This window comes from Nesoenas mayeri (assembly GCF_963082525.1).
Source record: "Nesoenas mayeri genome assembly, chromosome: 5".
Lineage (NCBI taxonomy): Eukaryota > Metazoa > Chordata > Aves > Columbiformes > Columbidae > Nesoenas > Nesoenas mayeri.
In genome coordinates, this window is record NC_137548.1 from 44,915,688 (window position 1) to 44,930,901 (window position 15,214).

At 38.6% G+C, this 15,214-nt stretch overlaps 1 protein-coding gene across 1 annotated transcript in view; it reads right to left on the reverse strand.

Moving 5' to 3' along the window:
- Positions 1-447: 447 nt before the first annotated feature.
- Positions 448-15,214, reverse strand: part of HSD17B12 (hydroxysteroid 17-beta dehydrogenase 12) — a gene marked incomplete at its 5' end in the record, with an annotated part of 86,475 nt that continues 71,708 nt past the window's right edge. The window contains 4 exon segments of the mRNA XM_080345808.1: positions 448-2,075; positions 2,292-2,441; positions 9,639-9,704; positions 14,571-14,652. Of these exon segments, the coding sequence (XP_080201934.1) occupies positions 1,971-2,075; positions 2,292-2,441; positions 9,639-9,704; positions 14,571-14,652 (403 nt within the window). The 3' untranslated portion in view covers positions 448-1,970.

Here is a 15,214-nt window from a genome sequence, read left to right on the forward strand (position 1 = left end):
GAAAAAAAGTGAGTCCTTGCTGCAGTTTGGGAAATGCAGATGAGAGCAAGGACCCAAACCTCAGCCTGGTACCGCCACACAGCCCGGGGCAGAGGCTGCACCAGCCCCTGCTGGACACCCCCTCACTGCCCCAGCGCCAGGAGGCTGCACCTGCTGCTCCCTCAGACACAGCTTTCCAAACACCTTCAACAGTTAGAAAAACATTATTTGTAATTAAGCTATTAAGAAGAAACAGTTATTTAATAGTTTATTTTTGTACTCCAGTGATTTTAAAATATCAGCACTGTAAAACATCACTACCAGGAAGACAGATTAATAAAAGCTTTGGTTTTGGCACGTAAAAGTATAGTCAGTTTCACTGCATTATTATTTATGATAAAGGATAATCAGCCATTTGAATATACAGGCAAACATTTTAAGGAAAAAGAAACACATTAAGGATTCAGAGTAAATTCCATTTTATTTGTTTTACAAAGTCAAAGATACAGATTGTTTAGTCCAATGCTTCCACATCAGATCCAGAGCAAACCAAGTCATGTGTTCCTACAGAACTAATACCACTGACTTCACCACCCCTGTTCCAAAAACATGAAGAAAACTATGGCATAGAATCTGTGTTTCAGATTTGATCAGCACCATTGCATCGGTATTCAGGTTTTTTCAATGTACAGAAATGTTAGCCCCAAATCATGTCTCAGTACAACATGTTTCACTTCAAAATCAGAGCTTGAAATTATTCTCTCAAGGACAGAAAACAACCTCCACTCTTCAACCATAGGAAATCACCACAGAAGACACTGGTAGCTGCTTGCAATTTGATTTGCCTTGCAAATTTCAGTGCATTTTATGGTTATAAAAAGGAATATCAGAGACCAAAATCTTTATTTAGACAGTGGGTAAATACAGACAAGTACATACTTCTAATTTACTCTGATCCTTTTCTCCTGGAGTCAGGCAACTCAAGCCCCACCAGAGCACTCAGTTTTAGAACAAAACCATGAAAGAGATCAGTTAAACACAATGGAATTTAAAAGTGTTCTACATTTAAAGAAGTTTACTGGTTCTAATTTTTAAAGCCGTCTCAAACATTTCAGATTCACATTTCCAAAAAGACAAACTAAAGGAATCATTGCTGACAAGGACAGTAATTTGTTTCAAGCTCTGCATTTAAAGCACCCGCAACCAGCATGTAACACATTACTTGTGACATTTATCTACATTGTGTTATCACCATCTATTACAAAGATCAGGCACTGAACTTTTAAAAATATTATTTAAAATAATAAAGATTACATATTACCGAAAAGTTAGAATCCATATCCAGGAACCAAGAATTTAAATACTTTTTGCAATGTTATTTTATGTATATATTTATAGATGAGCAATTACACTCATTCTGGCTTTTGGCGCATTTCCCTCAAGAGCATAACCAAAAATCACACTGGACCATGTAAGCAGGGGAACGTTCACGAGCTGGCTGACAAGGCAGAATCCTTGCAAGTACCCAAAACCTGAGCTGGGAAAATGTTACACTCTGTCAATAACGCTGGGTCACCTTTTTTCTCCTGCTTCCTTCCCATTCCTCTCCACCTGTCCAGGAAATACCTCAGAACTACTGTGTTTCTGTCCATCACCCGCACACAGTATGTGTGATGGACACTATATAAACCCAGCTGTTCTTCAACAGCACAATGTGTGATCAAGTCCATGTAATTATTTCTTAAAGCATGGTGCAATTTTAGTCCAAAGCACTTCCCCCCTCATAATATGTATAAACAAATAAAGCCTATTTTAAAATCAGTATTAGAAGTCAGTCTTGTTTCATCTCTATCCTAAAAACAAGACTGTTATGCTTGTTAGAAAGCACACCTGCAATTGAAGATGTTTAAAACATTAGGTCTACTTGGTGCTGCAGCACAGGTATGGAACCTGCAGGAGCTCCTTGCTTCCAAGCTCAAGTTGCCTCCAACTTACTTCTCCTTCATTTTTTTCAAATAACGAGCCCGTATTCCTTTGTTTGTTTTCATGAGGAAATTAATGACAGTAGGTGTAGGTAGAAGAGAGAAGATCCATCCCTAAAAAAAAAAAAAAAAAAAAAAAAGGAGGGAAGTCTCAGCTTTTTTATAGCCCATACTAAATGAAATGTAACAGTTAGCAGCACACACAAACATTGCTAAATTATGATTACAAGCTAAAGAATATTTAATATTCAAAATTTTTCTTTACTCTTCTTCCCTGATAAACACATACAAAGGACATTCCAGATTCTTATGTTTTCCAAGGTGACTTACCATGAGCGCATGGGGTAGGCAGCCGTTGGTCTGGGACTGCAGGCCGACCGTGCCCAGCGCAGCTCTGACATACGTTTCGGGACTGGGCTTATCAAAGGTTGGCTTGCGGATTTTGGACATTTTTGTTGCCACGTAATATGGTAGAACACTCTGCAAATAGGAAAGATCATGTTAAGCAGAGAACGCTTAATGAAAGATTAACTTACACCTCCATCAAGGAACTAAAATTGTTGGAAACCAGGTAACCTGTTTCCTGAATTCTAGCTTGAGCTAGTAGTCTTTGCCATTCTGGTTACTAAAAAAAAAAAAAAAAAAATCACAATGTACAGTATCAAAAGCATTTTTAATCAGATGTCTCATAGGCCACATTTGGAATGTGAAGGATAGATGATTCAGTGGTCTGTTGACAGTCAGCATCCCCAGTTGGGGCCCTAGAAAAACCCCTACCCCTGCAAGACCATGTCTGAAAAGCCTTTCTTAAAATTTGTAAGTGCAAAACTTCATTCCAGCTGTTTAACAGATAATACTGCAGTATCGCTTCTCTGTAGTAAACCCCCAATGCTTGCTTGGGAAGGAGATGCAGGATGCAAGACAGGGAGTTTTCTATACTTTAGTAACAGCTCCTCAGTTTGGTACCTGTACAAAGAGAAACATGGAGGCAGGAGGAAGAAGAAAAGGGAATGTCAGGAGCCTTGGAAAACTGAGCTTTTAGCTCCACAGGAGGGCTTGGAGGAAGGAGGAGGTATCAGTACTAGAGCAGAAGACCTCAAGGACAGAGGGGGAAAAAAAAATAAAAATCAAGAAGTGGGGCACGGTTAATGCACTTTTACAGCAATGCTTGGAAGAAACAGAAAAAGTGATGGTGGGTCTCAGAACTACCTGGCCCTGACATAATGGAAAAGCAGGAGGAAGCAGCATGGGTGACAGGGGGACACTGGTACCACAAGGGCATGCCTGTGGTAGAGCAAGATAGATCCAGGGGATCTAAAACCACATTCCACCTATCTTCAGCTCATGCTGCTGGAGAAGGAACGGGAAATGCATGTATAGTTGCACACAAGGAAGCAAACATCTTTCCTCATAGTGATGGTTTTGGCATTGCTTTTAGCTTGTCCTGAATCTAGACTTCTAAAAAAAAAAAAAAAAACCAAACACCAAACCAAAAAGTCCTGGTCTATAGCCACTCACTCAGATATTGCCATAACAGATCTCACAAGCTTCGAAAGGTTGGAAGGTTACCACTTTGAAATGGATCTCCTAAAACACTGACAGTTTGTCTGTAGTTATACTAGTGATTCAACACATGCAGTCACTACTGCCCATCACAGTAGTGAGCACTGTGATCCATGTACCTTTACAGCAGATGCCCAAGAAGTGTGTGTCCAATTACGCTACACTAATAGATCTCAAAATGAGAACACCATTTCAAAACTCAGTATATTCAGGCCAGTTACAGCTTGGAAATCTGCTTCCCCTTGTTAGCCTCTTAAAGAACAATGGCCACACATGCTTGACCTCAGAAACATCAGCTTTACTGTCATGTTCTCAGAAGCACAGCCTGGAGGGAAAGGATCACATGAACTCTCATTGACTAGCTATCCATGCCATGGCTGTGCACATTTCAACAGGAATCAGACTACCGCGAAGTATTGGTATGTCTGCTCATTTCTTCACCTTAGAACATTAAAATTGTGCACTTCTCTCTATAAATAGGACTTTCAAAAATATACTGCATGAGTCCACTTTCAAATGGAGACTTGAACTGCAGAAGCATAAGTGGTTACCATTGCCTTTAAAGTTGCCAAAAGCTATAAATGCTTGGATAAGAAAACTATTCATTCTGTTACCATAACAGCATAAGTACCTATAGGTTCAGCTCCAGAATATGAACCTCATCCATTTTACAAATTACACTTCTAAACTCAATCTCTAGTTTGGTGTTAAAAACAAACAAAAAAAACAAACAAAAAACCCAAAACCAAACAAAACCCCCCAAAACAAACAAAAAAACCCCAACAAAACAAAACACCAAAACAAACAAAAAAACCCCACAAACAAAAAACAAAAAAAACCAACAAAAAAAAACCCAAACAAAAACACAAAAAAACCAAACCAAACCAAAAACAAAACAAAACAAAAAAACCCAAACCAACCAACCAAACAAAACACACCAACCCAATTCTAAGCTTCTTATTCATGACCAAATTATATCTGCAACATCCCCACGCTGGCTGGCATGATGGTTATGGTTAAGATTTATTTTCACTTCATAGGTGAACTGCAGTACCCAGTTAAGCCACTGGATAGCATGAAAGGGAAAACAATTGTGTGTGAGGATATTTGAAAAAAGCAAGCATACAGGAGCACTACTGGATAGCTATTTATCCACAGACTTCAAGGCACACAGAAATATGGATTACAATCCAGCATTTTTTTTTCCTCCCAAATGCTCTCTAGAAAACAGAGACAGGTATTCAGTTTCAGAAAGATTTACCATCTTCCCATTAACTGTGCTATATTTTAACAGCTATGAAGAAACCTGTTGAATCCATTAAATTAGTTTTCTTCCTTTCTTCCTCCCCACAAAGATCTCAGACATTCATGAACTGTATCTACAACTAGCATGACATTAACAGCCTTTTGCTGCCTTAAAGCCTTTTGGCATTTTGTATTCAGGCAGGTATAAACACACACCACCTGGGGCAAGAAACTGTACAGAAAATTCTTTGTCTTCATCCAGAATGAGCTTCGCCTGCTCTCCAGTTTCAAAACATGTCTTAAAAGTAGCTTATGTCAATACAATATCTCTACCTTAAAACATTTGCTAGTGCTTAACAGCTCTCATGCTTATTGAAACTGGCCTGTACTCAGAACTAGGGTCTTGAATATTTTATAAATGCAAGAACTACCAATTATGCTACATTCAAATGAAAATAAGCCCCCAAAAGTCAGAATAGTTCATTTACACAATTTTATCACCTATTTTACCTTACTTTTTAAAAAGACCTGAACTCTCTGTTTCCAAAGAAGTCTCTTGCTACTTCTCTGTGGGAAAAAGGAGGATGGACACATGAAAAGGAAATGGAATAATTGCAACAACCAAAGCTGACCTGTACAGAACACTAAAGAGCAAAGCTAAAGTCTTTGGAGGAAGGCAATGCCATTAGTCTGGTGAAATCACACTTTTGTAAATACCTAGAGAGAGAGATGGGCTTGTTCAGTGTGGTGAAAAGGAGGCTTGTGGTGACCCCATACCTGCTTGTAGTTATTTCAAGGGCAGTTATGAAGATGAGAGCCAAACTCCTCCTGGTACTGCCAGATAAAATAGCAAGAGGCAAACCCACCAATTTTGGCTGTGAGCTTTCAGACTGGACAATAAGGAAAAAGTCATTTGCTAGGAGAACAGAGCAACTTAAATATGAGAAGAAACTTCTTCTCAGCAAGGGTGACAGAGCACTGGAACAGGTTGCCTGGGGAGGTTGTGGAGTCTCCTACTCTGGAGACATTCAAAACCCGCCTGGACACATTCCTGTGTAACCTCATCCAGGTGTTTCTGCTCCAGCAGCAGGATTGGACTAGATGATCTTTTGAGGTCCGTTTCAATCCCCAACATTCTGCGATTCTGTGTGTGAGAGGTCACCCCTGCCCTTGAAGGCTTTCAAAGTCTGGCTGGATAAAGCCACAACTAGCCTGTAGCCTGTGAGCAATCCCACAGCTAACACTAGGAGAACAGGAAGAGACTAGAAAACTTGCCAGAGATCCCTCCAAACACACACTTCCATGATTCTGTGATCTGATATTTTATATAGTGGATATGGTAGAAGAAAACAGGTGGAAGTTTTCACTATTCCACTTTTACTATGGATAGTAATGAAGTATGGAGGGGAAAATGCTAAAAATGACTGAAGTTTAAAAAAAAAAAAAAAAAGGAGTAAAAGAAAGGGGAAAAGAACCAAGTATAATAATATTTTTAGACATACTCAAAGACCAAAGGTTTCATAAGAGTCTGCAGAAACCTTTCAGAGAGTTTTTTCAAAAAGTCTTGGGACAAGTCCTTCTTGTCTTCATCATTCCTTTTATTTGCCTCTTTCTCTCCATGTAAACACATGCAGAATTTTAACCTATGCTATTACTGTGCTGCTTCTGTAAAATTAAGCAGGACTGTCAGCCAGAAAGAATATATTTTTAATATAAAGATGCCTGCATTTCAATAAAAGCACTATATACTGTCAAAACTAAGGTTCCACAGAGAAGGCAATGCACTTGAGTAAAACTGATCTACCTTAGGTTGAAGTTCCGAAATTTGTAAAACATCACCTGTACAGTGTTTCTGCTTTTCGGGCAGGGGTACTCTGCAGGTATCGGCATAGAAAAAGTTAACTGGTTTAAATGGTGATCTCAACTGGAAGTGTAGGCCGGGAATTAAAAGCACTGTATTTCTGAGGGTCAGAGAGATCAACTTCAAAGAATCGATGCAGAGATGCAGTCCTCCAGAGGGCTTGAAGAAGACAGGTCAGCTAGTCTTCACGGGAAAGTACTTGTAATATTCATTAGTGGTTTATAGTGACTTAGGCTGGAACAAGAAGACAAGGACATGGACTGCAATAAAATTAGCATAACAAATTGAAGCTATGACAGCTATCGGTCATCAGGCCCACATAACTCAGAATGACAATTTACTCTCTACATTCAGAGGCAAAAAAGCAGTGCTGTGAGGAACTCAGCACCCTTGGCCAATGCAGGAGTTACAAAAAGACAGTTTACCACAACCTGTTAAGTTTTGTACAGGAAAACATAGTTGTTGATGCAAAAAGCCAGATGCAATTCTTCATTTGTTAAAAGTGTTAAAAATGTAAGACATTAAAAACTTTTCTTCTAGCTTTTCCATATCCAAAAGCTACAAAAGCTTTCCCATACTATCTACATGCATATTGCGTTTAATGCCTTTAGCCAAGCACGAGTTACTAGGCTATTTACCTTTTCAGTTTCAATATGTACTCCATAGACATAAGCAAGCAGTACCTGCTCCTTCTTCATTTTCCTCTCAAACCTACAAACTAGTATTTAAGCAAAATTTGGGGAGGAGGAGACTGCCTGGTTACAAATGCACATAGGAACAAAATGTCAGAGATATAACAACTCACTCTCTTGCAAGTATCCTCTCCTAAATACTTTTACACTGAGGTAACTGTCAGCAGCTTTGTCTGAGAAAACACTAGAAATGAGAAAGAGCTTAGATATCATACCACAGCGCGCGCACACACACAAAAAAAAAGCAAGCATGACACCCAGTTCCATTGCCAGTGAAGCTGTGTGGTAAAGGAGCCCATGCCTCCCAGTTCATAGGTAGGCTTGAGCAGGAAAGAAATCCTACCAGAAGACTTTGTATTATTGACGCAGGAAAGAGACATACTCTACCAGTTCCTTTGGTCTCATTTGGAGACTGTGACCACAGATTAAAGGAGGGTCTCACTGCATGTAGATGAAATGGATCAGAAGAACAGCTGTCTGATAATGAAGCTAAATCTGCAAGTAATACAACTTGAAGCACACTGAGAAGAGTAAAAGTAAAGAAAAAGCTGTAAGGAACTTCCAGTATGGTAAAAATTGACTTATAGCTCGATAGGTTTTGGCTGAAGCCAAGAAAAGGTTTGGAAAGCTCTGTGAGAAGAGAAAGTAACAAGGAGACATAAACCACTAAAAATTGCTTCAACTTAATCCACTTCAAGAACTCAGAGCACACACAAACCACCCTGTATGCTGAACACACACCTGTTCAGAGTGCTGCCTCTTTGTGCATCCTTATTGCTGCACACTGGTCTATGTGCAGGTACACCCCAGGTGCCAGGGCACAGCACCACATACGCTGAGGAGAAGTCACGCTTTGGGAGCTCTGCAGCAAGTTACAATCTATTACAGACATTAATGTCACCTAGTCTGTCCTTGAGAAGGTCTGTAACAATAGTAGTTAGAAGGCTTTCAGGGACCACCTTTGCTAGCTTCTCCACTGCCAACAGATCCCAAAATAAACAGCATCCCTTTAAGATGTTTAATATAAAGCTTAAATGAGGTTCGCATTAAAGGGTCAGTGACTGCATGGGTATAGCTCATCCAGCAATTGTCTTTTTTCTTAATGCAATCCTCCCTCAGAAACTGAGACAGGACATTATATTGAACGTCTGGGCCTAAACACCTGGATACTAAACTGCAGGACATTTCCTGGTGACAAGTTTTTTTTTTCCCTTTAAGCATACATAGCAAAACAAAAAAATCTAGAAACATAGTCTTAAGGTGATAACAAACATAGTCTTAAGGTGATAACTTCTCTATTGTTTTAGCCAGTAACGGAAGTCGTACTCTCATACTAAATGATTGGACAAATAAGGTAGATAACTTTGTGCCTTACTCCTCATAGGGCCTTCAGAGTTCAGATGTTTTTGAGAACTATGGTACAGAATAGGGGAATCGCAGACACGGACATAGGTTAGTCCTCTTTTTAAGAAGATCTGTAACTGAATTTTAAAAAGATACACCACTGTCTCCACAGTACAGGTAAGATCTTATACTGCCTTCATCAAACTGACTTGCTCTGGAGAACAACAGGTGTAATAAGTAACAGAAAACCTCAGTGTTTGTGACCAAAGCTGGAAATTCCAGCTGCATTTTGGAAGCAAAAACTAAGAGTATCTGAGAAGTTATATTAAAGCAAAATCCCATAACGCTGTGCACAACTGGCTTGGTTTCTTTTTATGCTCCAAAAATAATTAAAATCAGGGAAGGTAAAAAGAGAAGGGAAAAAAGCAAGACTTATTGGTAACACAGAAACCTAGTATTAAAGAAAGTTAAACCAGTCTATTACACACAAAGAGTCTTTGAGGCCTTTGTTTGTTCTTGCTGCTACGCTTTTCCTAGCAGTTGATTCACTGACACTGCAGGGAATGGACTGCTACTGTCCAAGTCTTTTGAGCAGTTATTCATTTAATCTCTGTATAAATGCCCTCCAAAAGTGCATTCCAGTAGATTAAGTTGTATAAAGATGTATTCTACAGAGCTGCATACAGTTTTATGATGTATTTTATACTTAAAAGTTCAATTATCACCATCAGATTAAAAAAAGCCACACACACAACCCCCCCCTCCCCCATAAAACCATCACCAGCTATGGTTTTTGTTGCTTCAAGACACGTTGTTTCAGAATAATTTTTAAAAGTTGCTAATGGGATCAAATTAAATCCTTACCTTAGTCTGTGTCACTTATTAATGAATAAGAGAATATGCTGATTCCTTTTTGTTACCAAGACACCAATGTTTCTGTGGTAACCACGCTCACACAAACAAACTACTCACCTGCACAATGATGCCCTTGCTCTTGTATTCCGCATGGAGGCCTCGGGAGAAGTAGTCCACAAAAGCCTCGAAAGAAAAAGGAAACATGCAGATTAACATACACATTAAAATGGAAACTATAGTTTGCAGGTTCTTGTAAGCATATTTTATTTACTATTTATAGTTCCTGTTTTCAAAGTGAAAAACCTTAGGTTTTCAAATAAACTTTGCAAATTAGAGCAATGCCATCTGAATAGCAACCCTATGCTTACAAAGCATTTTCACAGAAGTGAGGCTCAATCTAAACAAACAAAACCCTTATTAATTTAGAAGGAAAATGAACTAGATTTGTTAAATAAAACCTAGTTAGAAAAGCAAAATAAGACTTTGTATGTTCACATTATTCACTACGTATGTCATCTCCAGAGACTTCTTTTTAAGAGTGATTTCAGGGGGTTTCTCTTGTGCAGGGTTTTTTAAAGTGTTTAAATACTTCACCTTACGTCTTTACACTTTTAAGAAATGCCACCCTACGGTGATACTTCCTAGTCCTGATGTCCACCTCCACAGATTCTCTTTCCAACTTCTGGAAGTTTTAGAAATTACAAGACTAAGGGTTTAAAGAAAAAGTGAAAAGGCTTAAAAGGTGGTTGGTAGTACCTGCCTTGAAGGTGCCCTCACAGCTGAAATAACCATTTCATAACCATGCTGAGAAAGTATTGTCCTCATAGCCCAACACAACTCAGCAGTTCAAACCTGCATAGATGCCCCTCCTGGAGTTCTTCTAAACCACCTTTCTACTCTTTTCTCCTGCAAAATATCAGGTTCCACTGTGGTTTCTTATTTTAGTGAAACAATACAGCCAAGTAGGATGAATGGAGTACCTTCAACGGAAGGAACTAAACTATCTTATCCATGCTTGAAACTAAAACAAACACTAAATAAGTTAATTTATGTATTTAAGAAGGAATTGCTTTAGACCAGTTTCAAAACAAACAGCAAAGCTCTAGTATTCCACTTTACAGTCTTCCTTTGCCGACCATGTCACCACTGGATTAACTGAAAGCAGGGCTTAAAGTTTGCCATCCCCAGTGTTTTTCCTATTAAGGTCATCCTACTGAATTCAGTCTATACAAGAAGCTACTGGGCTGTTTCTATAGACATTTTTCTGAGCATATGCAAGATCTGAAAGAAAACTAGATTTTGCTGTGTAGCAAACAGGTCCTTTTATTCTTCAAGTTGCATGTACAAGCTAGAAGGAGGCTCATTAAACCAAAACCCTTATCTTCTGTCCAACTGTTCTTTCCTTCTCCTCTTCCTCCAAGTATAAGTTCTTAATGAAACCCAGTATTCAAGAAGTCTCTGAAAATCAGGCACAGCAGCAATGATGCAAGTGGGCTGGTTATGCTCATGTGACAATAAGGCAACTTGCATAGACATGCAAATAGTTTGGTGCGGTCCTCGAACACAGTTGCCAGACGTTTGTGTGGTAACTGCACAAAATATATCAATAAGCTATTGAAAATAAATTTAAATAACTATATTGTGTTAATCAAACAGCTTTGATCATTCAAATTTCTAGCTATTTTTAAGTGGCAGAGTCCTGAAATCAGATACTGCCTCAAACAGAGAGAGACGGTATAGAGACTGTCACCTCTACTGGTTGCAAAGGGCTTGCAATAAGGAGAATGTTCATTTTACATTAGGAGGAAAAGCAGCTTCCAGTATCTAAATAAACATTGGAGTTTTTCTTCTTGAAGAGTTTAAGACAAGGTGTGTTTTCTGCCTCCAGATGCTCTAGCCTCCCAGCAGCCTCTAACTTAAAACAGTCTTAAGAACGTAATCTAATTAAGCAGCCCCTGAATAAACAGACAAACATTGCATTAAGAAAACTTCTCCTTGGATATTCAGTAACAAACCCAACTACTATAGATGGGGTGGGGAAGGCAGGGAACAAAACCAAAAAAGTGCAGAAAACCAAGCATATTTCACTTTTCATTACTATTAGTGCAGGTAGATAGGTAAGCCTGTCAAAAAGAGTACGATGATTACTTTTAAAGTGTCTTGTTTCATTGTAAAATGGGAATTCTCCACAGCAAGGTTAAAGAGACTGTGTCTGTTCCTGTTAATTAGCCAAAGCCATTGACTTAGACCTGAAGGATACTATGCTTTAAAGCCCCTCTATATAGACGAGGAAAAAACATAGAAATTGCAGATACAGGCTTTCTGTAGCTACATTAGGGGAGTCACTTTCATGCTTACTAATCTTGCTGTGGTAGAAGATGAGCAGTGCTAAGCATAGGCAAATTACTTAACCTGGAACTGAGTTTCTTAGGGGAAGGGGAAGAAATATTTGAGATTCTCATTGAAAAAAAGACTAACCAAATCAGTGTAAGGCATATTGTCACTAAAATCAGAAGGTAAATTCTTTCCATAAAGCTGAAGGTACTACCACAACAAAAGTGACCTTTCATATTAAAACAAAGAACCATGCTGTCAGGCAACAGCTATTTCAAGAGCAAATTTTCTCAGCTACAACTAATTCAGGCTTTCATGATTTCTCAACTTAAATATTCCCTCCTTGAGTACAAATAAAATAGGGTGCATCTGTTCCTTTCTGGAAATATGAAGACATTACTGACAGTCTAGAGGAAACATAGGTCTGTTCTGACATGCATGACACTACAGAAGGTTTCTTCATCATGCCAAGGTTCTGCTTCGACTCTGAAATCCTTGAACTATTTAAGGTAATTATCAGGTGCACCTGAAAAAGCTGTAGTGCCATACAGCTTTAATACCAGTGTCAATGTGTCTTGCCTTTAGTTTTATCACATACACTTCAGTTCTGTACTGTGTACACATACTGTCTTTGCAGTGTTAACTAGAGATCTTTTAGGAGAACATATTAGAAGCCCCTATAATTATCTTTGGGAAAAAAAAACAAAACCCAAAGCAATAAGACCAGCTGCAGAAAGACAAAACTATCCCAGTGACATAAAGAAAAACCAAAGCAGATAAATTTAAAATTAAATATGGATCTAGAGTAGTAACTTATGAACTGGTAAAATAAACCAGCCTAGTGGAGAAGAAAAATGGAAATTTCAGTAAAAAGAGTGTTCGCTTAAGTGGGGAACTTCTTGATGAACTAAAATTGAGCATATGAGAGACAGAAACAAGGAGAAGTAACAAAAGAGAAGCATAAAACCTTATTAGGTAAAACAAAATCCAAGCTAGTAAAGACTAGCAAAGGACATTAAGGGTAGCAGTGAAGGCTTCAATAGGTAACTAGTTTGAAGAGGCCTTTCAAAGAAATCCGGCTCTGTTGATGAATGAAGTAGACAACCTAAAGGACAGGAAAAGGTTAAGGTATTCAACACTTCTCTTGCCTTCACACAGCCAAAGCTTGCACACATGCCTCTGCATGCACTATCTTTATTTAAAGAAAGGGGTAGGCTGAGGCAGCAACAATGCAGGGGCTACTCACAGAAGCTGGATGTATTCAAATTCATGGAAGCACTATGGATTTACTCCAGAGTGCTGAAAGAACTAGTCTGCATGTATATAAGTCTGCTGTCTAAGATATATGAAAAACTATGGAAATTGGGGGAGGTCTTTGACAACTCAAAGAAGGCTAACATATCCCTCCTTGAAAAGGCAAGAATGATTCCATCAGCTTTAACTCAGTTTGTGGAAAGATCATGGAGCCTTCCTCTTGGAATTAATTTCCAAGCAGATAAAGGACAAGACACAATCAATACAGATTTACCAATGGCAAATTGTGTTTAACTAAATTGCTTTCTACAATGAAGTGGACTAGCTTTGTAGATGAGGTAAACACTTTTTTTTTTTTAATATTTGTGTGTGTGTTTAGATATTTTTACCTCAGTAAAGCTTTTGACACCATCATCTACCGCATTCTCATTCAGAAGTCAAGCAGATATTTGCTGAGAGGACAAACTTACGGCCAGACAGAAAATTGGCTGGACCACCAGGCTCAAAAGGGCTATGATTAGCTTGACATCTGGCTGATAACAAGCAGAGAACCCTACAGATCAATATTGAGGCCCATATTCTTCAATACCTCCTATCAGCAGTCTAGATGATGACACAGAGCACACCCTCAGTGAATCTGCAGATGACAACATTAGATGGAACAGCTGACAAGACAGAGCTTCAGTCCAGACAGACAGACCTTGATAAATTTTGATTGTTAAACATCATGAGATTTCTCGACTGGTATAGAATGAAGTGCAAAATTCCACATACAGAGTGGGATAACACCATGCTTTAATTTTGGTCAAGTAGCAGCCCTTCTGCAAAGAACCTGGAATTTAATGTGGCTGCCAGGGAGAATATAAGCCAATAATCCACTCACCGCAAGAACATTAAATGACATACTGGGCTACATTAGCAGGAGGTACAGTCAGCAGATCAAGAAAAGTTGACTATTTGGTAATGGCAAGGCCCTAGAGCTCTATCCTTTCTCTTACCTGAAATGATAAACTTAAGACAACTAATAAAAAAGGACAAATGTTCGCTTCCAGCAAGCACCGGAGGAGTCCTACTTAAATATATATATATATACATTTATATTGAAGATATACATTTTCTGTAAGATTAGGGTGAAAAAAGTTTTAAACTCAAAATAAGAAAGTGTTAAACTTAGTCAATGCCCTTTCTCGGTCTCACACTAAGCTTGCTTGGTACACTAGCATTCTTTTCCATGTAAAAGTAGAATGCATGATGAAATATATAAAATAGTAATTCCTGTGCCAGTAAACCCTTGCACCCATCTTTCTCTTGACCTACCAGCTTCTACTATTGGAAAAATTTTGGTTAGAACCTCAGTAGAGTAAGTTCATGAAAGCACCACTAGATGGACACCAAAACATTTATTCCTGTAGTGTTGGCTCATGTTTGACACTTGATTTCAGTGTGGAAAAGAACACTTACCTTGGTTGCAGAGTAAAGAGTCAGCAGTGGAGTTGGATACATCCCAGCAGCTGAGGAGATATTCAGGATTACCCCTTTTGATCTGAAAGGCAGCGAAGATATATTATCATGAAATAAAGGAAACATCTCTCATCTCTCTTCAGAAAATTAATGCAAGCCTAAAGAAAATCTTTAGGATGCAACTAAGATCTGTTTAAAAATCCCAATCAAATCCAAATATCGAAATTTACTGACGTGACTCTAAGAACAATGTAAGTATTCGAACAGCTGGTATAAGTCAGGAACAACTCCAAGTCCAATACAGCAGGAGAATCAAGGTCCATACATATATATACACAGACACTGGACTGAACTATGCCAAACCAACTGAGTGAAACTGGCACAAGTCCGAAATGCGACTTCTAAATCTTAGGCTAGGGTGGCAGAAATAGCAAAACAAGTTTGTTTCATAGTTTACACTTTGATAATCCCTTTCATGTTCTAAATGCTACTTCATTATGAATCTTCAGGATAAGTAGTATCTGAATCTACTGCTCAAAACAGGAGTGTTTTAATATACTATGGAAGAATTCAGTGAATGACTACAAAAATTAAGAGTTGTTTTACAGCTGTACTACAGTAACACTGAGTGTATTCCACAATAA